Source organism: Ovis canadensis, chromosome 9 (assembly GCF_042477335.2).
Source record: "Ovis canadensis isolate MfBH-ARS-UI-01 breed Bighorn chromosome 9, ARS-UI_OviCan_v2, whole genome shotgun sequence".
Lineage (NCBI taxonomy): Eukaryota > Metazoa > Chordata > Mammalia > Artiodactyla > Bovidae > Ovis > Ovis canadensis.
Genome location: NC_091253.1, coordinates 101131693 through 101158293, shown reverse-complemented (window position 1 = coordinate 101158293; position 26601 = coordinate 101131693). Strand labels below are relative to the sequence as shown.

At 39.9% G+C, this 26601-nt stretch overlaps 1 protein-coding gene across 2 annotated transcripts in view; it reads left to right on the top strand.

Annotated features, from left to right (window-relative positions):
- RALYL (RALY RNA binding protein like) overlaps positions 1-26601 on the top strand; it is an 885605-nt gene that overhangs the window by 349433 nt on the left and 509571 nt on the right. For both annotated transcript variants that reach the window (XM_069600702.1, XM_069600701.1), the window contains exon 2: positions 14807-15085. In XM_069600702.1, coding sequence (XP_069456803.1) covers positions 14830-15085 — 256 coding nt within the window. In that variant the 5' untranslated portion in view covers positions 14807-14829. The remainder of the gene's footprint in view (positions 1-14806; positions 15086-26601) is intronic.

The window sequence follows — 26601 nt, the reverse complement described above, 5'->3', positions numbered from 1 at the left end:
TTAAGTGTCCTAAGAGTCGTTATCGGTAGTTGGTATTGTTATTTCTAAATTTCGGATAGGAAATGAGCATTGGAGGTTACATAACTGCTCCAAGTTACTCATCCACAGGGAAGCCGAGTTAAGACTGGAAGCCTTGTTTGCATAAATCTAGTAACAGCATTCTTTAAAAGGTAGGTTCACTCCTCAAGTGTGAGTTGTACCAGTTATGCTAATATTACAACCTAGTCCATGTGATCTGCCACGTTCGGGCTTGCACTGCCTGCCACACAAGAGGTCAATAAAGAAAGAGATAAGCTGCTGGGGAAGTAGTGGGGACCTAATTCAGAAAGCCAGCAGGGGGAGAAGATGGTGGACCAGTGTCCCAAAGAAGCATCTTGCCCAGGGCTGGATGCTAGTTTCTTTTATAGAAAAAACAAGGAAGGGAGGCAATAAAATAATAAAGGCATTAGTTGTTGCAAGTTCTTGGTTTTGGATGTGTTACTTTCTTCTTTGTGGCAACCACGCACACACAGGTCTGGCCAGAATATTTCTTGTGAGCTGAATGCAAGGAGGTCAGCATGCAGTTCAGGAGTAGGAGGCGAGGTTCCCAGAGATGGGCCGATATGTATACTTTAAATTACAGATAACATCCATTTAGTGACTCAGTTCAGACACTGTCCGACTGTGACCCCATGAACCGCAGCATGCCAGGCCTCCCTGTCCATCACCAGCTCCCAGAGCTTACTCAAACTCATGTCCACCCAGTCAGTGATGCCATCCCACCATCTCATCCTCTGTCGTCCCCTTCTCCTCCTGCCTTCAGGCTTTCCCAGCATCAGGGTCTTTTCCAGTGCGTCAGTTCCCCGCATCAGGTGGCCAAAGTACTGGCGTTTCAGCTTCAGCATCAGTCCTTCCAATGAATGTTCAGGATTGATCTCCTTCAGAATGGACTGGTTGGATCTCCTTGCCATCCAAGGGACTCTCAAGAGTCTTCTCCAACACCACAGTTCAAAAGCATAAATTCTTTGGTGCTCAGCCTTCTTCACAGTCCAACTCTCACATCCGTACATGACCACTGGAAAAACCACAGCCTTGACCAGACGGACCTTTGTTGGCAAAGTAATGTCTCTGCTTTTGAATATGCCATCTAGGTTGGTCATAACTTTCCTTCCAAGCAGCAAGCGTCTTTTAATTTCATGGCTGCAGTCACCATCTGCAGTGATTTTGGAGCCCCAATAAATAGTCTGCCACTGTTTCCACTGTTTCTCCATCTATTTGCCATGAGGTGATGGGACCGGATGCCATGATCTTCGTTTTCTGAATGTTGAGTTTTAAGTCAACTTTTAGTGATTAACTTGTAGCAAAAGCAATATAATATGGTGGTTGAAGTAAAAGAAACAGACCTCGCATGGAGTCACGTTTGTACTTCCTTATTCTATGTGGGGAATACAAGTGACTTAGGACACTTAGGCGGCATAGTTTTCTGACCTAGAGTCTATCCTCCCCTTAACAATTATTTCTGAAGTAAAATCTTAACAAATGTTAAATTTTACTAAGCTTATGAATGTGTGATCATTAATAATAACTTTAGATATTTCATTCCAAAAAGAGCAACCGTAATTTTTGATTTCTACATCCCATGGATTTTCTACAGTTTTGTGGAGATTCTGCATTACATAGCTAAAGAGAGGGGAGGATTGTGACGTCTGGTCTGTCATGATAGAAAGTTATATCTACAGGGCTGGGATTTATTCCACCAAAGAGAAAGTATGTTCTGGAACCAATTTGTTTTTGTTTTTTTGTGATATATGGCTTGTGAGATGCTATCATGAATAACACTGCGTCTGCCTTCATAGCTGTTGATTTTAAGGAATTTGTAAACAACAATTTTATCTGATCTAGACAAACAGTAGGCATTTACACTATATCGTTTCTATTTCTACTTGATACAACCCCAAAACATTCAAGTTTGTGGAGGGAAATTCACCATTGCACTTATAGTAGGGCATTTTATTCATATTTTAAGAGAATACAGAAATTTTAGGGGATCGGTTGTGGGATTTAAGACCTTTTACTCTAGGGCCAGTCTTCCAAAGCCACGTCAATAATGACTGAAAATTGTTCATCTCTGCGGGCAGTCTGGTAGCCTACCTGGAATCACTCAGTGGTCTGAATCTAACTCTTGCGGGAACGGTCATGATTGACAGTTTGAACAAAGAAGACAAGAGCGGAATGGACCTGTTAAGTAGGAGTGAGTGAACTTCTCCTTTGGGCATGACAATGTTTGCCTCCTGCAATTTACCTTTAAATGACCTGAGAGTCTTAAAATGGAAAAAAGGATGTTTTATTCAGTGGAGGCACATAGGGGTAGAGCAGAATTTTATTTCAGTGAATACACAAGAATAATCCTCTTAGTATTTCTCCATTGCTGGCTTAATATCCGGTGTCATGCAAATGAAGGTTACGATGCTTTTCCTTTGAATTGCCATATTTTCCTTGTTAGACTTGATTAAGTGAACTATGCCATACCGTGTGCTCCTCTGTGACTCGCTGGAGGGGGTTGCCGTTTCCTCCTCCAGGGTGTCTTCCCCACCCAAGGACAGAGCCCAGGTCTCCTGCCTTGCAGGCAGATTCTTTACCATCTGAGCCACGAGGCCTCCCTGTGTGACTCACGTTGTTGTTGTTCAGTTGCCCAGTCGTGTCCATCTCTTTGTGACCCACGGACTCATAGACGGCAAATACAAAGTTGGAATTGGTAAATAGATGGGTCTTATATATTCTGAGAAAAAAAAATCAAAATAATTCCGGCATTCTTAAAGTATGTGTTACCTGTCAATCTTAATACAGTGTTTAATATAAATCACAGATGAAGTCTTAGCAGTTTGTGCTTCCTCATAAAGTGAGTAGTTTTGGTGGTGAAGAGGCTTCTCGGTAAAGAACTCTTGGCCACTATAGTGTTCAGTGTCTTCCTTAAGTAACTTGAAACTCTTCTCTGGAAATACTCAAGATCTCAGGGAAAATGAGGGTAAAGGGTAGCACTGTCTCCTTACTACTGTATGTGAGTGAGTATTTTGTAAGCACTTAAACCAAGAGCAGGTATATAATAAGTGCCCTGTGTTTGTTAGTGAAAGTCTCTGAGTCCTGTCTAACTCCTTGCGACCCCATGGACTACAGCCCGCCAGGCACCTCTGTCCATGGGCTTCTCCAGGCCAGAATACTGGAGTGAGTACCTGTTCCCTTCTCCAGGGGATCTTCCCAACCCAGGGATCGAACCCAGGTCCCCAGCATTGCAGGCAGATTCTTTACAGTCTGAGCTACCAGGGAGATGCTTGTTAAATATACAGTATTGTTGTAACACTGCTTTTGAGACAGGTTTGATAATGTATAGGCCATCTTTCCAAATTCAGAATTTTCTAAATGGAGCCCCTTCAGCAACGCTTGTTAACAGACACTTTTAAAAACGGAAGTGTGTAACAAGTAATGCAGTGGTCCTGCATGCTTGTTCTGCCTCTTATTCTGACTGCATGGCACCAGTCCGCTAAGCGATCTTTTCAAATAGCTCTTGGTTTCTACACGGGTGTGGTTAACTAGTCGCAGACTGAGGTACTGGGTCTCGTGGCCCATGGCGCTCTGACGGATAAGGGTTCAAACAGCAGTGAGTGCCCTGAGACTGTCTGTCCTGGGCTCGTGACCCCTGATAATACAGATGGAGCGCCAATTTCAGCATCTTCGGTAGTTCAGAGGAAGCTTGTTTCTCAATCATTTCCATTTGCAAAACCCTTATGTCTCAAGCAGGTACCAAACCTGCTGAACCATTCCCACCAGTCAAGTAGAAAGCGTCTAATTATTGTTGATTTGACTTCCATGCATAACTTAAAACAACCTTCGGCCTAGGTCATGTCGACCAGTGGAAAGTTACCCTGGAAGCACAATTACAGTCATTATCCTAGACAATTTGCGTGACTAAAGGCTCTGTTTTGCAGAATAGACTATCATCTGTAGTAAAGGCTCAGCTGATACAGAATCTGCCTGCAACGAGGGAGACGGGCTCGATCCCTGGGTTGGGAAGATCCCCTGGAGAAGGGAAGGGCTACCCACTCCAGTATTCTGGCCTGGAGAATTCCAAGGACTGTATAGTCCATGGGGTCGAAAGGAGCTGGACATGACTGAGTGACTTTCACTTTCTCCTAGAATTATATCAGTCTGTTCATATTCTGCAGGATATGAGTGTATCTAAGGACTCATAAGTGTATTAAGTGCATATTTTTTATTTTTACAGTAACTCAAATGCCATATAACTTTTATCTCTTTGAATCTTTTGATTTTAATTTAAAGTTGATAGCTAGTTTTTCTTATTTATATACATTTCACTGGAATATTTTACACTGAATATAGTGTAATGTTTATATGCTCCCTGATAGAATAGGCACAACATCAATCACAACATCTCTAGTGATTCAAAGGAAGTTTGCTGGAATTCCAGAAAGTTCCAAACACAAATAGGTTCTTAACCTTGGGTGATGTGAGTGTGTAAGAACTAAACCATATTCCCCTCAGAAACTCATGCATTGACGTCTTCCCCTCCAGTGTGATGTTGTTGGGAGGAAGAGCCTTTGGGAAGTAATGAGGTTTAGATGAGGTCATGAAATAGGGGTCCCACGGTGGGATCAGCACCTTATAAGAGGAAGAGAGGCCAGAGTGCTCTCTCCACCATGTGAGGACAGGAGAAGGTGGCATCTGAAAGCCAGGAAGAGAGATATTGCCGGGAAATGAATGGGTTGGCACCTTGATCTTGGATTTCAGGCTTCAGAACCGAGAGAAGCAGACGTGTGCTGTTTTAGCCACCCAGCCTCTGGTAATTTGTCCTATTAATAGCACTCCAGGATGACTAATGTGTGAGCAAAAAAAAAAAGTTACACTTATTACCTGTTTCCTGAAAGTGAAAGTCACTCAGTCATGTCTGACTCTTTTTGACCCCAGGGGCTATACAGTCCCTGGAATTCTCCAAGCCAGAATACTGGAGTGGGTAGCCTTTCCCTTCTCCAGGGGATCTTCCTAACTCAGGGATCGAACCCAGGTCTCCCGTGTTGCGGGCAGATTCTTTACCAGCTGAGCCACAAGGGAAGCACAAGAATACTGGAGTGGGTAGCCTATCCCTTCTCCAGGGCATCTTTCCAACCCAGGAATCGAACCAGGGTCTCCTGCACTGCAGGCAGATTCTTTGCCAGCTGAGTATCAGGGGAGCCCCATTTGTTTCCTACTTCATGTTTAATGCTGGGCCCTGCCCAGCCAGTGTTCTGCTGGATTGGTCAGGATTTCCACACGGATCTGTCTGACCTCACACAAACCTAGGTGATGGTCGGTCTCTTAGAGATGTGACCCTCTGCGCAGTAATGATTGGTTATGCAGCAACTCATTAAACGTTTCCCAGTAGATGGTTTAACACTTCTCATGCCTCTGTTGACCAAATTTACCAAACATGCCTGCCAGTGCAGGACACATAACAGATGCAGGCTCAACCCCTGGGTTGGGAAGATCCCCTGGAGGAAGGCATGGCAACCCACTCCAGTAATGTTACCTAGAGAAGCTGATAGACAGAGGAGCCTGGCGGGCTACAGGCCATGGGGTTGCAAAAGAGTTGGACACGAACGACTAAGGGGCTTAGCACACGTGTGTACATAACACAAAACTGATTAATATTCCAAATTCTTAACTAAGTTTGAAGTGTTGTCTTACCAATATTCATTGCTTTCTAACTTTATAGTCACAATAATCAATAAAAATCATTAACTCTTTATAATTGTTACCTTATTTATAATTATACATTTATTTTTGCTCTCAAGTCTAAGATGAAAAATGTTTATTTCTTAGTAGTTAATGAATCCCCTCAGACGGTAAAGCGTCTGCCTGCAATGCAGGAGACCCAGGTTCGATTCCTGGATCAGGAAGATCCCCTGGAGAAGGAAATGGCAATCCACTCCAGTACTCTTGCCTGGAAAATCCCATGGACGAACGAGCCTGATAGGCTACAGTTCATGGGGTCACAAAGAGTCGGACACAACTGAGCGACTTCACTTCACTTCACTATGAAGTTATATTAGCTAATACCGATTTATAAAATTAATGCCATCCTTATTTATGTATAGTAATTTTTCAATTTCTTACACAATTTTATTAAATATTTATATTCTGCCTCAAGCTATTGAATTAGTTGTCTCATTTTGAAACCCTCCTATATCATATTGTCATTTTAAAACACTTTTCTTTCAATAGTATGTCATATTAATCCATTTTTATGAAATTTATCATATCATCTCTTTTATTAGTGAGTCCTTATTAAAAGAAAGCTATTTTACATTTTTAAATATTTTTACATACAGATTAGTAGTTATAAAAGGAAATGAAAATTGGATTTCTAGTTTCTTATATGGTGCTAATGCCACAATATTACACTCAATTTCTGAGGGGCATAGTTTAAGAAAGTTATAGAAAATAATTTGCTGTAAATATAAGCAATATGCTTTCAAGATCTGTATAAGTAGAAAATTTTTTTTCTGAATGTCTTTCATAGCTGTGGCAATTCAATTGCAATATTAAGATAGAAGGGCTGTCTTATCAAATATTTTAATATGTAATTTTTAATTTCTATATTAACAATTAAATTTTTAAATAAACATTGAACGCATGCTCTTTCACCAATATTTTAAAACACAATATGTGGACTTAATAAAGTATGCATTTATCAAATGAAATCAGAATAAATTTTATTACATTTTTTAATACTCAGGACTTTGATGATGTGCCTGGTAAGCTCCAAATATTAATCCATGTTCCCCGAGACCAGGAGAATTTTGCTGCTTCTATTATTAGCCTGTCTAGCTAAGCTCTTAGGCAAACTTCCTTTTCCTTCGTTGCAGAGATCGGATTATCCCGCTCTCACTTAGCTCATGGTCTGCCCACTCCGCCCCACAACCTACGGAGTCAGACTCGAACACGTGGGGAGGAGCCAGCAGGCATCAAACTGTCACCGAGCAGGACCCCTGGGCCTCCCCAGGACAGGCCTTCCCAAGTCCTCTGCTCTGGCCCTTCTCTGCAGTGCCTAGAGAACTGTTTGAGGCACATTACTGGGTTATCTTACAGACATGCAGGTGTGAAGGCCGCTCAGTTGTGTCCCACGCTTCGTGACCCCGTGGACTACAGTCCGTGGATTCTCCAGGCAAGAATACTGGAGTGGGTCGCCTTGCCCTTCTCCAGGGGGTCTTCCCGACCCAGGAATTGAACCTGGGTCTCCCACACTGTAGGCAGATTCTTTACCCTCTGAGTCACCAGGGAAGCGCTTGTGATATGAAAACACAGATATGATAGGAAAACAGATATGAAAACCCTTCACCAGATGGAAAACGTTTACTGCTTGCTGACCTGGAGCGTCTAGCCTCAGGCCTCCTGGAGCGGAAGGACTGATAATGTTATTCCCTGTCGCCCCATCCTGTGTCCTCACCATCAGCCAATCAGAGAATCGTGCCTGAGCGACCACATGCCGCGTGACCCGCCTCCCTCAGCTGGCTTTTAAAAATGCTTTGTAGAATCGCTTTAGGAGGCTGGGGCCCTTACGGCAAGAGCCCCCATGTCCTTGGGTGGCCCTGCAGTAAACCTTTCTCTGCTCCAGACGTGGACGGTTCAGTTTGTTTGGACTCCCTGTTCATGGGACAAAGAACTTGGCCCTAACAAAACTGCTTTTCCTAAAAACTATTTTCCCTAAAATAGCCACTGCTGGGAGAAAGGAGCGGTGTGAAGTATTTCTGGAGAATGCCTAAACATTGATAATTAAACAACTTAAAAAACATCTTTTTCTATCATTTTTTTTACCCAGAATTTGCCAGTGTCCATCTGAGATTTTTTGTGATCTGAAAAATTGGAAACAAGCTTAATATTCATTAACAGAATGAACAGTATTATGCTATAACTTTATTACCATGCAACTATTTGTTAAACCCAGTAAGGTTATTTAATAACATAATAAAATGGGTATTGCAGTAATAAGTAATGGCACTTGGATATAAATTACTGCAAGTAAATTATGATGACTTTTTTGTAATTTGCAATTTTTATTAAATGGTAGAATGAAATGAAAAATACATCAAAGTTTTAACAATAAGTATCTTTTCAGGTTGGAGTTATATTTTTTTTCCTACATTGCACATATCCCCTAAAAATCTTTACTTTGAAAAGTTGCTCTGATTTATTTCAAAGTAGGGAGCAGTTTGAGGTTTAAAAATTGAATCTTAATTGTAATCGTGACGTTTGTCTTTAAGAATGGTAAAGGCATCACCAAATATACATGGTGATTGTCCTGTTTTCACAAAATGATGTTTATGATGCTTAAGATCTATTGAAGAATTGTCACTGTGCTGATGGATCTAAGTTATATTTTTCTGAATTGGGAATGGTTTTCTGGAGAATAAATTCTGACTTTCTTTTGGTTTATTTTGTCCAGAAGAGATACTTAAATACATTAGTGAGAATGTATACATTGGAATACATACATTTCAGTTATTTTTTTTAATAAATCGAAGTAATTTATAGCAATGCTTTTTATGAAAAAAATCAAGAAAGTGTATATGAGTTAAAATATGTGAAAAACATCTTTCTGTGAATACAGATAAGTTAAATAGATGCCCAGTGAATTCTTAATATCATTTAATGGTTAATTCATATATCATTTGCTTCAAGAAGTTATCTTTGCTCTTCATATGCTCTCTTTTTTTTCAGACATCACAACTTTAGTTTTATTTCTGGCAGCATTTGCTAGGTTTTACCTTATTTTTTATGATTTTTTTTTGAGTACTAGCTTTAAATTTCAGCAGATGATGACTTTTGTGGTATGATTTGGTCTTATAAATTCATTTTTGGATCCCTTTAATCTCTTCTCAAGTTCTTGAATACAGTGTGTGTGAATATTGTTGGCTGACTTTTTTGAATACCTGGGTATTTCTCAGGAGTGTCTGAATGAATCTAAAATTTAGATTGTAAATTCAGGACCATAAAATGAAATGAAGGGTATAGTTTACTGACCTGTTAATTTTGCCTGTTCCCAAAATATTTTCTCTTAGGTACATTTTAACATTGCCTTTAATTCATAATTTATATATATTTTAGATTAGAGAGTAGAAATCTCTTTCAAATACAAATAAACATCTTTTTCTAAACATATTCTTTAAGATTTTACAGAACAGTCACCAACTCAGTCTATTTCCAGAATGAAAATCCTACTCTTAAATTCGTCCTCATGTGGCAGCTATTTGACTTTTTGTTTTTCTTCTAAAATATCTCTAAAACCATAACTTTTCATAAGTTTCCGGCACCAATATCATAACACAAAATACACAAATAGCTAATTTTTTTTCTTATTTATATCCACTTTATGTTTTTAAAAGACCAGAGATTTGTTAGCCTTTTGGGTAGAGAAAACCATTAAATTTTACTTTAATTTTATTTGAGTAAAATTAAAATCTCGGTACCTTAATCTCAGAAGCAACATTTTAAGTCCTGGAAAGTCACCTGGGGATACTGACTACCATTTTGGATAGTGCAGATGTGGAATTCTTCCATCACTACAGAAAGTTCTGTGAGGCACTGGTGGTTTACAGTTTTCATAGTGAACACTAACTCCATTCAAACTTCAACGTAAGAATAAAGAGACAAATTTTGGGTTTATGTGTATTTTCAACTAAATACATTTTGGTTCATTTTCACCTTATCAATTTTTTTGAAGTTATAACATTGCTTTAACTGTTGTCCTTTATTATTGTTTTTTTCCCTTTAGAATGTAGGCATTTTCCCAGTTCCTGAGAACTCCTTGGTTTTCCTCTTTATCACTGGTTTTCTGTAGCTTGAGTATGATGTGTCTGGGTGTGGTTTTGTTTTTGTTTATACTGCTTAGGGTCCAGTGAAATTCTGGAATCAATGGGATCGTATAATTTTATCAAATCTTACAGGTTTTTGGCCACTACTTTAACATTTCTGTTTCTCAAGACTCCAGATATATGTCTGTTAAATAATTGATACTATTGGATGATTCACTGCGTCTCTATTTATTTTCTGGTGTTTAATCTCTCTTCAAAAAATATTTGCTTATTTATTTTTGACTCTGCTGGGCCTTTGCTGCTGCACAGGCCTTCCTCCGGTTGCTGTGATCAGGGGCTCCTCTCTAGGTGCGGTGCCTGGGTTTCTCTCTGCAGTGGCCTCTTTTTCAGAGAGCGGGCTCTAGAGCGTGCGCACTGTAGTTACAGTACGTGGCCCCGGTAGTTATGGCCCCCAGGCTCCTCGAAACAGCCTCATTAGTGGGGGCACACAGACTCAGCTGCCCCCTGGCATGTGGGATCTTCCCCGACCAGGGATCAAACCCGTGTCTCCTGCGTTGGCAGGAGGATTCTTTACCACTGAGCCACCAGGGAAGTCCCAGGGTTTCATCTCTTTGATACATTTTGGGTTCTCACTTTTTCTACAACTTCAAGTTCACAAATCTGTTCTAGAGTCTTTTAAGGTATAACAACTATCAAGTATAATTTTTGATTTTGGATATTATAGGTTTTGTCTTCAGATGTTCCACTTGACTACTTTTCTGTCTTTACCTTCTTTCCTGATTATCGGTCATGTTTTCTGATCTTTGGACATCTAGGAGGTTTTAATTAGATTCTGAAGATTTTGTGTTTTACTCCTTGTGTCTGGGTTCTAGTTTTCAAAAAGGAATATTATGCTTTGCCCTCATAGACAGTGAGTTGCTTCTGGTTTAGCTTGATCATCTTGAGAGCTGTTTTTAAATTGTGTAGGGGTGGTCCTTGAGTTGGGATGCAAGAATTGTTTATCCCCATTACTAAGTCCTGACCCTCCGGATGTCTAAATTTAATGCTTCAAGAGGCCTATGTGGACTTTCCACTGCTGCTGGTAGGAGCTGAATGATTCACAGCCTTTTGTGGTTCTGGGAGGCATTCAGCTCACAGCTTTCCTAGAACTTTGTAACCCGCCTCGTAGAAATTCACCCACTGCATGCATGTCCTGCACTCAGCATAGATTCAAGGGTCTGTAGACAGTGTGCGGGATTGCTTCTCCGTGCAGCTCTCTGCTCTCCAGAGATCTGCATCATAGTTTCCTGCCTTAAACGCTGATCGATCACCTAAATTCAGTAAGGCCACGATCTGCTTTTAGTGATATGCATGCATGCCCACACACACGTGCACACTCACACACATGCGCACACACGCACATGCTCGCACACACACACTCGCCCCACACACACGCGCGCGTGCTCACACACACGCACACACTCACACACATGCACACACTCACACACATGCACACACATGCACACACTCACACACATGCACACACACATGCACACATGCGCTCACGCACACACACACGCAATCACACTCCCACTCATGCACACACACACTGGCGCACACTCCCACTTACACACACACTCGTGCACACACATGCACCCTCGCACACACACACTCGCCCCCCCACACGCACACACACACGCGCGCTCACACACACACGTGCGCGTGCACGCACACACATGCACACACTCACACACATGCACACATGTGCTCACGCACACACACACGCAAACACACTCCCACTCATGCACACACTGGCGCACACTCCCACTTACACACACACTCGTGCACACATGCACTCACGCACACACACATGCTTGCACACACACATGCACACACCCACACCCACACACACACATGCTCACACACACTCATAGTCACATGCACACACACACACTCATGCACTCACACACACACAGACACTCCCACGCACACACATGCACACACACTCACGCACACACGTGCACACACATGCGTGCGTGCACATACAGACACATACACACACAGACTCACACTCACAGACACATACTCAAACACACACACACACATGCACACACACAGACCAACTTTATGACATGAAATAAACTTTCCAGACAAAATTCTAAGGCTATCCTAGAACTTCCTTTGTTTTCTGTTTGTTTTGCTCAGATACCATAGTTTGACACTGCCTGTGGCTTTATGTCAGAAAAAAAAAAAAAGACATTTGTTTCATGTACATTAGCCTTAGTTTTTAACTGTTTGAGTGAGAGAGTTACTTTAACCCTTGCTATTCCATCATGGCTGAAAGTGGAAGTCTTTCTTCAGCTGATGAAGATTCATGTAACAAGGAATCGCAAGCTAAATATTACATCATGTTAAAACTTAATTTTGCAGAGAATGTTGATAATGTACAACACAATGACAAAAAATCTGTCGTTAAAGCCTAATAGAAACTAGCAAGTCAGTCTTCTTGTGAGAGATTAAATACATACAGATTTAAGGTGATCAAAAGTCATTAAATGGAATTATACAAATGGCAGCTTGGATTTACAGTTGTGAGAGTCATCTGCATAAAGTATAAGGATGGTCTCAGAGAAAGCATGTTGACACAGTGAAAATTCAGAGTGCAGCTGTGCCCCCATTTTAAATTTGACCCAGGCTTACTGTCAAAGACAGACCACTGGGATCTGTAAGCCATGTTTACAACTTAATTTAACAATTCTTGTGTTTGAATTTTGACCAAGTTGTTCCTGCCCAAGAAAGAAAACATCAGCTATAAGAATCATTAATTCTTGAAAGTAATTTTATGGTATTTCTAAAAATATGCATCATATAAGAGCAAAAAGTAATAACATTACTTCTATGTGTTGCATTACTGATGTTGATTTAGAGTTGTAAGAAAAATAATCCTTAATACGTTCTGGAGCCACAGACTGGGTATTTAGTTTATTTTTTCTCCTCAGTGTGTTTAAAATCTACTAAATTATATGAAGAAGCTAAATGTTTAAAATACATGTGTGCACCTTAATTATTTTTTGTTTGAACTGATTCTCAGAGCATTAGCTTGAGGCATGGGCTTCCCTGGTGGCTCAGTTGGTTGAAGAACCCGCCTGCCGATGCAGGAGACACAAGAGACCCTGGTTCGATGCCTGATCTGGGTAGATCCCCTGGAGAAGGAAGTGGCAACCCACTCCAGTATTCTTATCTGGAAAATTCCATGGACAGAGCAGCCTGGCGGGCTAAAGTCCACGGGGTCACAAAAGAGTCGGACATGACTGAGCAGGCACACACACTCACTCCCTCATGTAATACCTCCAGTTCCAAAACTAAGGAAGAAAAAAAACAACTTAGCTTTCCTTTCCTTCAGCCCTAACCTTGAATAATTCTTAAAGGAAGCTCTTAAATGTAGCTAAGATAAAACAAGGCAACAATATAGTTCCTGTTTTCACTGATGCCATACTTTTAGTTTTTATGTGAATTACTGTTTATGAAGTCAACCTTCATTATAAGCAGATATATATAATGTGCCCACTAGTTAGTAAAATTTCAGTAAACTAAGAATTCATAACTAATAACCTAATTTGAAACATTTCATGATACACAGTTGCTCTTGATTTTAGAATTAGCTAGTTTAAATAGGTAGTAAATTTTCAATTTCATGTAAATATCCAGTTTACATGCCTTTAAAATTTCCACATCTTTAGTGCTCAGATTAGAAATGCCATTTTAAATTATTTTTTAAAAATAAAATGTACTTGTTAATTATTTTATAGCTGTAAGATTTTAAGAGATTTGTAAGAAATATAATGTTGCTGATAAAATTTATCAATTAGCTAGTATTCAACAATGATCATCAACGTTAGAGATTATACCCTTGCTGAAACTTTATTTTCACCATACTAGTTCCTTTAAATTGTTTGGCACTTTAGAAGATGAGATATGTCCAAAAAAATATATCATGCTTAATAAATATTGTTGGATGAATGGATGAATTTTTAAAAGCTTAAAAAATAAATTGTAAGTGCTGGAGTACTTGGAAATAAAAGTTTCATTAAGTTTAATTAAGTATAATTAAACACTCTGCCAACCTCAGAAAGCAGTTTTTAGAAATACTAGCAGTCCTTAGGCAACGTATGAGCTGACAGTTAAATGAATTAAAAATGAGGTTGAGAATGGATGTGTCCGCACAGATACCCAGTGTCTACTATTTGTTGATCATTGATGAAAACTAGCTGTACACGCTGTTTCTTTTTAAACGACTTTTGATGTTGGTTCTGCTAAAGAGAATATACAGAACTAATTCTGGTTAAATAATTTACTTTCAAAATTATGTTTTTTATGTTAAATTTTCTAATTAATTTTTTTTAATTTTTACCTTTTTTTAAGGTAAAAATTTTACCTTTTTTTAAAATTTACCTTTTTTCTCTTCTACAGTATTTATTAAAATGAATTGCTAGTTTCCGATAGAAGGATTTTGGTAATGAAACAGCCAATATGTCTACCTATTATAGAAAATGTAGAAATAAAAATGCAAGCTTTCAACAATAAATTACAGTACTATATTCCATCATCGGACTATAGTCATATTGGATTTTCTTTTTCAGTAATAGAAAATGTGGCTTGCTCCTCAAACTTGCTTCTGAAATACTTCTAGATGTAAAAATAAAAACCACTACAAGATGTTTAATTGCTGTGTAGGCCTGAATTTTAGATAAATTAATCAGGAATGCATTTGTAACTGTATGCTAAATAATTATCATTATTTTTCTACTTCATTTTGCAATGCAATATTCATCTTTCATATTACCAAATTTTCTTCTCATTAACAATTAATAGTACTTGGGGATTTGAGGTTACCTGGTAACTACTGAAACTACTGAAAAATTGCTAAAAGCCAGGGGTATCCACTCAATCTAATTATTTTCCTTCTGATCTTGCTTTTGTTTAAGGATTGGAACAAGCTGAGCCAACCATGACTGGCAAAACACAGACCAGCAACGTCACCAATAAGAACGACCCCAAGTCCATCAACTCCCGCGTCTTCATTGGCAACCTGAACACGGCCATCGTCAAGAAGGTCGACATTGAAGCGATCTTCTCCAAGTATGGGAAGATAGTGGGCTGCTCCGTTCACAAAGGCTACGCGTTCGTGCAGTACATGAGTGAGCGCCACGCACGAGCGGCGGTGGCTGGGGAGAACGCCAGGGTCATCGCGGGCCAGCCGCTGGGTGAGTCCTGCCGCCTGCGGGTCACGGTAGAGTTCTGCTCTCCAATGCACCTGGGCGGAACGCGCTCTTTAAGAGCCAGCGCCACCGAGGCATGCATTTCCTGACCAGTCGGAGTGCCCTTACATTTCTAACTGATATTGTTTTCTTGTTCTCGTATTACACTAATTATAAGTGTCTCATTTTCTCTACAAGTTATAAGCGTGAGATCAAGACTGATTTGTAGTGCTTAGTACCACCACCAGTCTTAACAGGCAAATGAAAGATATGCCTCACATTTAACTTTGTTTGACTTGATTAATGTCTTATCTTCCAGGAAATACTATATGAAGCAAAAGAATCATAGTAATTACTTTTTATACTTATAGTGCTTATTCTGAGAGGCTAATGTGTTTCCCTCACTTATTGTTTTTATTTTGGGAGGAGAAGGGATAGAAAATAACAAAAAGAAGTAAATCTTGAGAACTGGAAAAGGAGTGTAAGCTACCCTTTCTTGTCTTGTCCATCATGCCTTTTCAGTCATGTGCAGTAATCAGACTTATGTCTCATATCCAGAAAATAAGATAACTCTTTTTTCAAAGAAAGGAGCATACAGTCTTAAGTAGAAAGAATATTCTTAGGAGAAAATATTTTGTAGTCAGGATGCAGATAAAAATAAAAAGTTAGACCATCTTTTTTCTACTTGAGGAAAAAGTGGAATTAATACCTCAGTGATTCTCTAATTTGTGTCCCTTGTCACATTCAGATTCTTACATTGAACTGATTAGACGTTGTCTTCTTTTGGATATCCAGCAGGCATGTCAGTTTCATATGCCTAGAGCACAGAGCAGTACTCCAGATTTTCTGCATCACAGCTTCTTCCACCCTCATACTTCTCCATGTAATAAGTGGAACCTTCGTTTATTCAGTTTTCAAATAAAATCCTGACTGTCCACCTTGGTTCTTCTCTTCCCCTCACACTCTAATATAATCCATCATCATGTTTCTCACCATTACTGTATCCCAAACCCAATTGGCTTTTACATCTATACCAATAGCCATCTTATACAGGCCACCATTGTCTCAGGGGGACTCCTGAAATAACCCTTAATTGGTCTGTCTCGTTCCACTCCTGCCAGAATATCCCTTTGAAAACATAAGTGAGATTATGCCATTAATTTTCTCTTCCGTCTCTAATGCATTTCCACTGCTCCCAGAATAAAGTTTAGATTCTAGGCCACAGCCGTGATTGCTACCGCCTCTTCAGCCCCTTCTCTCTGCCTTCTTGTACCACTCCAGTGCCACTGGCTGTCTCGATGTATACGCCTCAGACATTCCAAAACTGTTCCTACCTCAGAGGCTTTGCATTTATCCCCTCTGCTCGGAAGACAGGTCTTTGCTAATTATTTTTGCCCTGCTTTATTGTATGCCAGTCTCAAATTCTACTTTCTCTGAAAGGGTTTTCTGACCTACTTATCTAAAATAAAATAGTCTTCTGCCCTCTTACCTGCATTGTCTATTGGATTATTATACTTTTTTTTTTTCATAGCCCTCATGTATCTGGAATTACATTTTTTTAATAGTTTGTGTCCATGCGTGAGACTTGCATGATCTCAGTACTCCTGCCTGGGACTGCAAACAGGCTAAGAAGTGAAAGCTCAGAATCCTAACCACTAGGCCACCAGGGAACTCCCTGCAACTACATATTTTAATTTATGATGTTACTTCTAACATGTCCAGAGATGTAAAGATGAAGGTGCATATAAAAGAAACAAGATAAAAATGCATAGACAAATCAAGCTGAGTGTAAAGAATGTTGCATTAAAGTTATATAATGTAATTATCAAAAATTGGGGAGAAGGTGTGGGATTCAATACAGGGAGAAGTCTGAGGTAACAGTTTTGAGGGAATAAAAGCAGTTTTATGTAAGTGCTTGCAGTAAAGCCACAGAATACCATTACCATGTAGGAATATAGTTTTATTTATATTTCTCCAATTAACTTTTCTGTATTTTAAAGAAAAATAAAGCCTTCCAAAATCTAGTGGTCAGTTTTTATATCTGTCCTTGGTTTTCAGTGTCACCATTCTACTCCTTTACCTGATATCAGAATTTTTGGACCACTTATGCCTTACCTTCTAAATTGAAATCTCTACTTCAGGGCCACATCTGAGCCAAATATCAGAGTGATAACCATTTATTACCTGTATCCTGATTATTATAAAACTAGTACATATTTGTAGAAATGCATTTAATTACTAATTAAAAAAATAATTGCCAATATAAAGTCAGTTAAAGGTCAGTTCATGTGTTAATGAACTATATAGCTAATTTCCCAGAGCCCCTTTTCCTATGTTGGGTAGGGGGCCGTTTCCTCCTCTACCCATCTTGAGTTCTTATGAGTGGGCTAATAGTAAAATCAACACAGCTCAGATTAACAGGAGAAAAAGAAACAAATTATAATTCAGTTACATGGAGGTCTCACAGAATTGCCTGAGAAATGACCAAAGCAGGCAGCTTTTATACTTTTTAGACAAAGAAAATAAATAAACAATAAATTTGAAAAGAATTGATGGGACAAAGCAACAGGCTTTGGGACTTAATTAGTAAGGAATTTAAACAAAGTTTGAGCTTGGGTAGTACATTATTAAAGAAGTTAGAAGAGTTGCTTGATTCATAGAGGTTTTTCTGCCCTAATTCCCTATCTCTGAAAATAAGGTTGTCCTTCTTCCCCCAGCTGTAAGGAAGGCACCTTTCACACGAGAGAGATTTATTTCCGGACTTTAGAGAGACAGAAAAGAGGTTCAGCATCCCTCTTGCATCAACTGTTTAAGTCACTTTATTTCAAAATAATCCACATGCCAATGAGGCATCCTTTGGGGCCACATATCCTTGGTCCAAACACCCGTCACCAGCCCTTATCAGAGAAAAATGCAGTGGCGAAGAGCAATAGCCACACTAAAAATTTAGTGGCTTACTGAGAAAAACCCAAGGGGGAAGAATGATGACGCCAAATCACTGTGCTTTGAGAGCCACAGAATTAATCCATGCTTCTGATAAGAGGCCATTTTTTTCCTTTTCAGTCATTCTGGAATCCTGTCTCAGATGCGTCCTCCATTCAATCTCTGGAACACGTAACTTAATCAGTCTTAATCACCCTTTCTGCCTCAATCCAAGACTTGATTCCTTTACTATAATTGAAATCTAGTCTCTCATCCTTGTCTAATCAGAACTCGTTTTCATACAAAGTAGGTGTTTTATAGGTGTTTCATAACTTTGCTTTTCAGGACTCACGTTTCAATATACCAACCTTGTCTTAAACCATACTGCTAGAGACTCAGGCAAAGGCTGGTCTTCCAGATGTTCCTTATAGGAAGCTGGTTCCTGAAGAAAATACTTAGCTTTCCAGGAGGTATACCCCCTTTCGGCTTTATATATTTTGTGTTTGGTGATAGGGGGATACTTAGGTATAGGTACAATCACTTGCTTCTTGAAATTTTAGACTCTCAATGAGACTGCTTCTGATTTGCAGCTCCCACTAAACCTTCAGTTCAGTTCAGTTCAGTCGCTCAGTCGTGTCCGACTCTTTGCGACCCCATGAATCGCAGCACGCCAGGCCTCCCTGTCCATCACCAACTCCCAGAGTTCACTCAGACTCACGTCCATCAAGTCCGTGATGCCATCCAGCCACCTCATCCTCTGTCGTCCCCTTCTCCTCCTGCCCCCAATCCCTCCCAGCATCAGAGTCTTTTCCAATGAGTCAACTCTTCACATGAGGTGGCCAAAGTACTGGACACTTAGGTGTGGGTAAATTCACTTGCTTCTTGAAATTTTAGACTCTCAGTAAGATTGTTTCTGATTTGAGTTCCCACTAAACCTTAAAGCTCTTAATTTGAAGTGAATTGAATATGGATCAAATAATAGACCCCTGTCACATAAAATTGATATTAACTTCATGTACCTCAACCTATATAAACATTTTTCTTTTTCTTTAGAATGGGAAGAAAATTAATATTAAGGCATGCCCTGGGCTAGTACTTTACCTATATTATCTTATCTCAGTGCATATTCAAGTAACTTCTAAGTAGAAATAATCTTCACATCACAATGTGTTTAAATTTTTTATAATGCAATTTAGAAATTAAACTTCAGTAGTATCAGAAAAAAATTAAACATGTTAATGTGAGTTCTCATAGTTCTATGGAATTATAGATATACCCTTAAACTGAGAATTGATTATGCATGTGATGAAACCTATCTTTTATCAAGTGGAAAATATTAACAGCCATTTTGTGTCTACAAGTAAGGGGACACTGAAGTGTTTTAAGTTGTTGAAAATTTTTTATTGAAAGAATAGTCCATTAGCAGTTTGATGGGTGAATTAATGTGATATAAAACTAGAAACAAGGACATGTGTTGGGAGACTATTGAAAGAGTCCAGGTTTGAAATTATAGAAATGAAGAGGGAAAAATTAGGAAAATGATGTAGAATCAATAAGACTTAATGGCTAGTTTTCAAAATGGGTAAGCCAGAAAGAAAGGAGAATCAAGAATGATTCCCGTATTTCTGGTTGAGTTCTCTGTTGAATTGCCTTCTGGATCACGAGGATGGTGGAGAATGATTTCCAAAGGGAAGAAAGATTTTTGCGTAGGAGAGTGAGTTCAGGACTGAATAGATGTATTGAGATTGATGTACATGCTTCAGGATATCCAGGTATATGTATCTCATAGAATCTTGCAAGTTCAACCTAAGAGGAGAGATTTAGACTAAAAGTGAAAAATGTGTATCATCAACACAGTGTTATCGCTATGGAGATGGATAAGCTCACCCGGGGAAGTATAGCTTGAAAAGAGTATTGGCTGAAGATGGATCTGTGGAGAAATCTTTGAATCCAAATAACTAGAAGAGTCTTTCTAATAAGCCTTCTGAAAATCTCCATCTGAACTGCATTTGCACAGCTCTTTGCTCTCCCAATTCTAAATTGCAGTTACTGTACCCTTCCTAAACTTCCTGTATTGATGACTGCTTTCTCAGTGATTTGGAGAAGGCAATGGCACCCCACTCCAGTGCTCTTGCCTGGAAAATCCCATGGGTGGAGGAGCCTGGTAGGCTGCAGTCCATGGGGTCGCTAAGAGTCGTCGGGCACGACTGAGCGACTTCCCTTTGACTTTCTTAGTGATTGATCCTTATGTCAGTTTCATTACACGATCAATACTAATGATTTCCAAACTCCCAAGGCCACGCGAGCAAGTATTCTTATTTATTCTAATATTTAAAAGTCTCATTTCGGAGAGCTTAAGCCTATTATCTTCAAAGCTTAAGCTTCTTTCCATGTCATTGTCTTCTATACTCAAAGTCATCTGCTCAGCTGAGTAGCAGAGAAAACTTGATCCAGCTTGCCAAAGGTCAGTGTCTGTCTTTGATAAAGCCATTGACATAAATATCTTTCAACCAATTGCAAGTCAATCACTGCAGACCCAGTCAAGATGATTTTACTCACTTGACTACATTAGTATACCTGAACAGTTAAGAACCAGAACTCCGTATACCTGTATTATAAAATATTCTGTATCTTTCTGGTGAAAACATCTTTTAACCATGAAATTATCATCAAGTTCTCATTTGAAATTTTAACCAAGTATATATTTTACATTCTTCTCAAATTCACATAAAATGAGAAATTATTTTTAAAATTGCTGGATTCTACCAAAAAAAAAATTATAGTGCACAGAGTACTAAGGGAGCTCAGAAATTAGAGCTCAAAATATTGGAACGCTACTTCGAATTTTGAAAGTAGGCCACAGTCTAATGTTTTGATTAGCTTTTCTCCCTTGGATTTTTTATTCATACTATGCTGACAACATTCCTAAATTTTATACCATAACTCATGAAAAGGCACCTTGAATCAGTTCCATGGTCTAGCCATTTTGCCAACAGGATAATGAACCCAAGGACTATTTTATGGAAGACATAGTTTGTTTGCTGAAGTTGTTTCCCTTAAAGGCTTATAGCACATAAACTAGCAATTAAGGTGATATGTTTCCCTCGTGATTAGACTCCTATATATTTGTTCCTCCAGAATGATTAAACAGAAAGCAAAGAAAAATATCTAGTTCCCCAAACTGCACTGAATGTCTCCATTCTTTTTTAAATCTGTGATCAAGTCATGTCCCAAACGTGACCGTGAATTTGACGTGTTTATTAGGGTGCCTTCTCCCCTTTCCTATGCTATCGGAAGGTTATGCCTTTGTTTTTCAGTTCACAGTTCACTCATTCAAACTTGCGAGGCATATGGCATCATGCCAGCTGTGACCACAGTCTGTGACATGCTTCAGAACAACACTCTCTTCCTTTCTCCACTGAGATCTCTTCTTATTCCCAGAGCAAAGTTGACAGTCTGAAAAAATTTACCTGATAAATACCCTTTATCCTTTGCTGGGAGAAGTGATATTTGAACACAAGGGTTTTAAATAAATAAACTGGGTGGAGAGATGGATTTTGTGTACTGCTGCCTTCCTAGGACCCATGAAAGCATACCCTTTGGGTATGATAAGGAAGAGGAAATTTGGAAAAAATTTAATTTTCTTGGTGTGTACATCTTTAGTTCTTCCACACATCTTTTGCCCTATAGTTGAAAAAGTGATGTCCTTTTTTATCCCTGGTGTCCTGCCTTTGATATGTAATGAATGATTGCTGAACTGTGGAAAAAAGCAATTAATTGCATTTCATCCACAGTACTTGGGGATTTTAAAAAATCAGAATATAACTGTGAAGTTATTCTGAATATGTTTTGTAAAAAAGCGTAATTTTTAGAATGCACACCTCTTTACAAAACTGCATTTCAATTTGGTTATTTAACATAATTTAAATTAAAAAATTTAAAGGAGAATCCTCTTCTTAGTATTTCATTGAAATTGAATTCTAGGTTTTGTTAATGTTAGAAATATTTATCATATTTTTAATCCACATTTGGCCAGTGGAACTACTTTTTCTCAAACACATTATGTGAGAGATGAAATAGACATTTGAAATGTCGAATACTGACAATTTTTATATGAGAGGTCACACATAAAGTGTCATCTTGTACCAAAATATCATGCAGAGGTTGGAGACTAAGTCTAGATCAGTTCCAATTTGCACTGATTACAGTTGGCTTGATTACACACAGGCTATAAATAAACATTTGTAATGTCTTTATTTTTAGATAATTTCGCTCATGATGGTTGCAAGAGCACAAGTTATGAACTTAGGAAGTCAGTTATTAATAGTAGGAGAAATCCAACTCTAAAAAAAATCACTTATCAGTGGAAACCATTCCTCTGTAACACCTGTGGTTGAGGTTCAAAGTCAAAAGAAAGAACATAAGATAGATAATTAGATTAATTTGTATTTATACTATAAATCTCTTGAAATTGCTTAAGGAATTCAAAGAAAGTGCATGAATAAGGATTGCTAGTTTTAAAGTAAATCTGGTGAGTAATTTTAATCCTGACCATGAGAGAAGTGATGGAAAGTTAACTGATAAGAAGAAAGATATTAGAGACCAATCCTGAATATGGACAAAACAGTAAGGCAACAAATGCTGGTAATACACCAGTATTGCTCCATGCCGGTAATACTCTAGGCATGTCCTGTGGGTAATGGCTTTCAAAAGTGCTTTTATTCTCAACCACTATTTTGCATTCGGAGTGAGCTTTTCAAAAGACAAATTTAACCATATCACCCTTTGATAGAAAATTATCAGTGATTCCTCATGGTTCTCAGAAAAGAGACTGAGACCGTTCCTGTGGCCTTCAACTTTCCATGCAATTTGTTTTCTGCTCATCTGTGGGCTTACCACATTGCCCTCTCAGCCTTTCTTGGTGCTCCGTCTAAGTCGGCTTGTTCTTTGAACAAACCACCTTCTCTCCCTCACCAGGACTTTTGCACATGCTGTTTGAGCTTGTGGAATATCCTTCCCTACCAAGCTCCCTGCCATCCCACCTCTCTTCTCCACTTTAACACTCCCTTCAGTTGGCTATCCCTCAGATCTCAGGTCAAATGTTTAAGGAAACCTAGTTTGATACCTCAAAACTATTGGCATCCCTTTCTAGCACGTATCTTCTTTTCAGTTCTGTTTTAATACTGGCTATTTTGCGATTGGTGCCTGTTCCTTCTCCCCATAGGTTCGTTCCTTGAGAGCATGGACTATGCATGTTAAAATGCATCTTTCTGGCACTTTGCCGTGTGCTGACACTTTCATGATAAATGTTCCATGTGTTCTGGGTGAATGAATGAACATGTAGAGGAACAGGTAGGTTTCACTACAGGCCCTTTTGTGCCCAGTTGCTTCAGTCGTGTCTGACTCTCTGCGACCCCATGGACTGCAGCCCACCAGGCTCCTCCGTCCACAGGATTCTCCAGGCAGGAATCCTGGGCGTGCTGGCATGCCTTCCTCCAGGGGATCTTCCTGACCTGGGAATCCAACCCACCTCTCCTGATTCTCCTGCGCTGCAGGGGGATTCTTGACCACTGAGCCATTAGAGAAGTCCCAAAGGGCCTTTTAGCCCCATTGAAAAGTGGAACACGGAAAAAGAAAGACAGGGAAAGAAGGAGAAAGAGGAGGAAGAGAAGGCAGAGAAAGAAAAAGGGGCGGTTGCAGGGTCCCAAGGAAGGAAGTAATTATAGTGGGGTTGGTGTAAAGAGAAGGCTCTGTGGCCCCCTTGAGAGGGGGTTCAGTCTCTCAAAGTCAGACACCCCAGAAACCGTGATGTAATGCATGCCAAGTGGCTGCAGTCCCGTCCGACTCTTTGCGACCCTGTGGACTGCAGCCCGCCAGGCTCCTCTGTGCGTGGGAGTCTCCAGCCAAGGACACCGGGCTCTGTTGCCGCGTCCTCCTCCAGGGGATCTTTTGGACCCAGGGATCGAACCTGCGTCTTTTATGTCTCCTGCATTGGCAGGCAGGTTCTTCACCACTAGCGCCACCTGGGAAGCCCAAGCTATTCAATAGTCCTGACTTTATTTTTCTAAATATAGCCCAGTCTTTAATAAGCATCAAATATCAACATATACAGGTTTTGTCCAGAGGTTGTAGTAAATGATACGTGGGTTTAAAGACAGATTTCACTCATGAAGTGCTTCCGTTCCAGTCCTTAAAATGGCACCCATTAGTAGCTTTTTTATTATCATTAGTGGCTAGGTATTTTCACAGTACCTCATCATTGTCAAAGCTTCACCAGCACAGATTATCTTATTTGATTCTCACAACAATACTGAGAGGGATGTAATATGAGTAGCCATGTCTATTCTGCTTGATAGGAACTGAAGCTCAGAGAAAGAAATTTGCCTCGTAGCACACAGATGCTGCTGCTGGATGTCAAACTCACATAATCTCATTCTAATTATTTTCACTATTTATTCTTTCTCCAAGAAAAGATTATTTATTTATCTCTGCTTGGCTGTGCTGGGTCTTAGCTGCTGCATGGGCTTCCTCTAATTGCAGAGAAGAGCTGCTGTCTAGTCAGGGCGCATGTGCTTCTGATTGTGGAGGCTTCCTTGGTGAGGAGCTCAGCCTTCGGAGCACGTAGGCTACGGGAGCTGCCGTTCCTGGGCTCCAGAGCAGAGGCTCAACCGCTGTTGCACCTGGGCTTAGCTGCTCCGCTACACCCGGGATCCTCCTGGACCAGGGTTCGAACCCACATCTCTTGCATAGGCAAGGAGGTTCTTTACCACTGGGCCACCAGGGAATCTCCACTCTTCATTCCTGCCAGCAATTTTTTTTTTTAATCTGAATATATCATTAAAGCTACTGCACATTGTATCTTCCAAACCAGGATGCTTCTGAGAGTGAGAAGGGATGCTATTAACGATTGTGCTGTGATCCCAGGCTGACACCAGGCACCTTGAAGGCAAGGTCTTTATTATCTACTGCACCTTTACTGAAGGTGGATTTATCAACTAGCTTGTTACTTCTTACAGGACAGTCGTTGCACAGTATTTTAGTTATAGTAGCGCCAGATAATCCCCAGCATTTTAATAGTTAACCCAGTAGAAATGTATTCCTTTCTCACATAAAATACAATCAACGTCCTAAGGAGGAGATGGGTGAGGATGAGCGCTCTGCCCCTCTTTAATCCAGGGACCAGGCTGTAGGCTGTTCTTACATTTTGCGGTTAGTGCATGCTGTAAGGAAGATGAAACTTTTCTTTCTTCTCGTCAGGGTTCGCTAGCGGATCTAATTATTAAATTGATGTAAGAGAGAGTAACTGGAGAGAAACAAATTTGCTTTGAATATACAGGAGCTTATCAGAAATACTAAACTCAAAGAAGTGACCAAAGCAGGCAGCTTTTATAGCTTTTAGACAAAGAAACAATAATTTTGTGAAGAGTTGACAAGGTAAAGTGGTTTGGCCTTGGGGTAGTGAATTATTTAAGAAGTAACAGAGTATGTTTATACAGTCTTCAGAGCCTCAAAATTCCTGATTTCTGGTAAGGATGTCTCTCTAACTCGTGGTGCAGAGAGAGTGAGTACCTTTTCCATGAGAGATTTATTTCTTGATTTCAGGGGAACAAAAAAGGGTCAGAGTGTCCTTCTTACATTGGCTGTCTCTCAAGTAACTCTAATTCTAGGTAATATAATACTAAATCTGCCAAAGTGGAATATTTTGGCATCTCCTGAACCCCCGTAACTAGCATGGATCCAGAAAGAATCAACCCAGTGGACTGGTGGGGAAAGAGGGCGGCGCCCTGGAAGCCTTGCATTTCAGTCCTCTAAATAGTGCTCATCCTACTGCTCCTATTTCACTGCCCACACCTGGATGCTAGTGGCTTCCCAGGTGGTGCTAGTGGTAAAGAACCCGCCTGCCCATGCAGGAGACGTAAGAGATATGGGTTCGATCCCTGGGTCGGGAGGATCCCCTGGAGGAGGGCATGGCAACCCACTAAAGTGCTCTTGCCTGGAGAATCCCATGGACAAGGAGCCTGGTGGGCTACAGTCCATAGCGTCTCAAGGAGCTGGACACGACTGAAGCAACTTAGCACGCGTGCGCCTTGACGCACAGGGGCTGCCACTCCCCCCAACAACCAGTAAATCTTTAGCCAGCAGATACTTTCTTGCCACATCTGCTAAAGTAACTTGAAGAAGGTATTCATTCAGAATCCATTTCCTAATCTGTAAAGTGGAAATAATAGTGTTCAGTCCAGTGTATAATACAGAACTCATATGTTTGCAAAGGGCTAAGAACCTTACTTGCACATGGTACAAACCTTGTGATAAAAATTTGCACATGGTAATTTCAGCCTCTGAAATCATTCTAGTGCTGTGCAAAATCCTCCATATTCTGGTTTTGTTTGTTTGTGGGCTTTTTTGTTTGTTTGTTTGTTTTTTTGCTGCATCAATCTGGGCAGATTTTGAATAGATAGTATAGACAGTCCATAAGAGAAGTCAGTAATTGCTGAGAATAAGAAATTAATTCAGGTGATTGCAAGTGTGATGAGAGATGACTCTATAAAAGCAGATACTTAGAATCATAAATGGAAGGATGGGTGGATATGGAGAGGTAA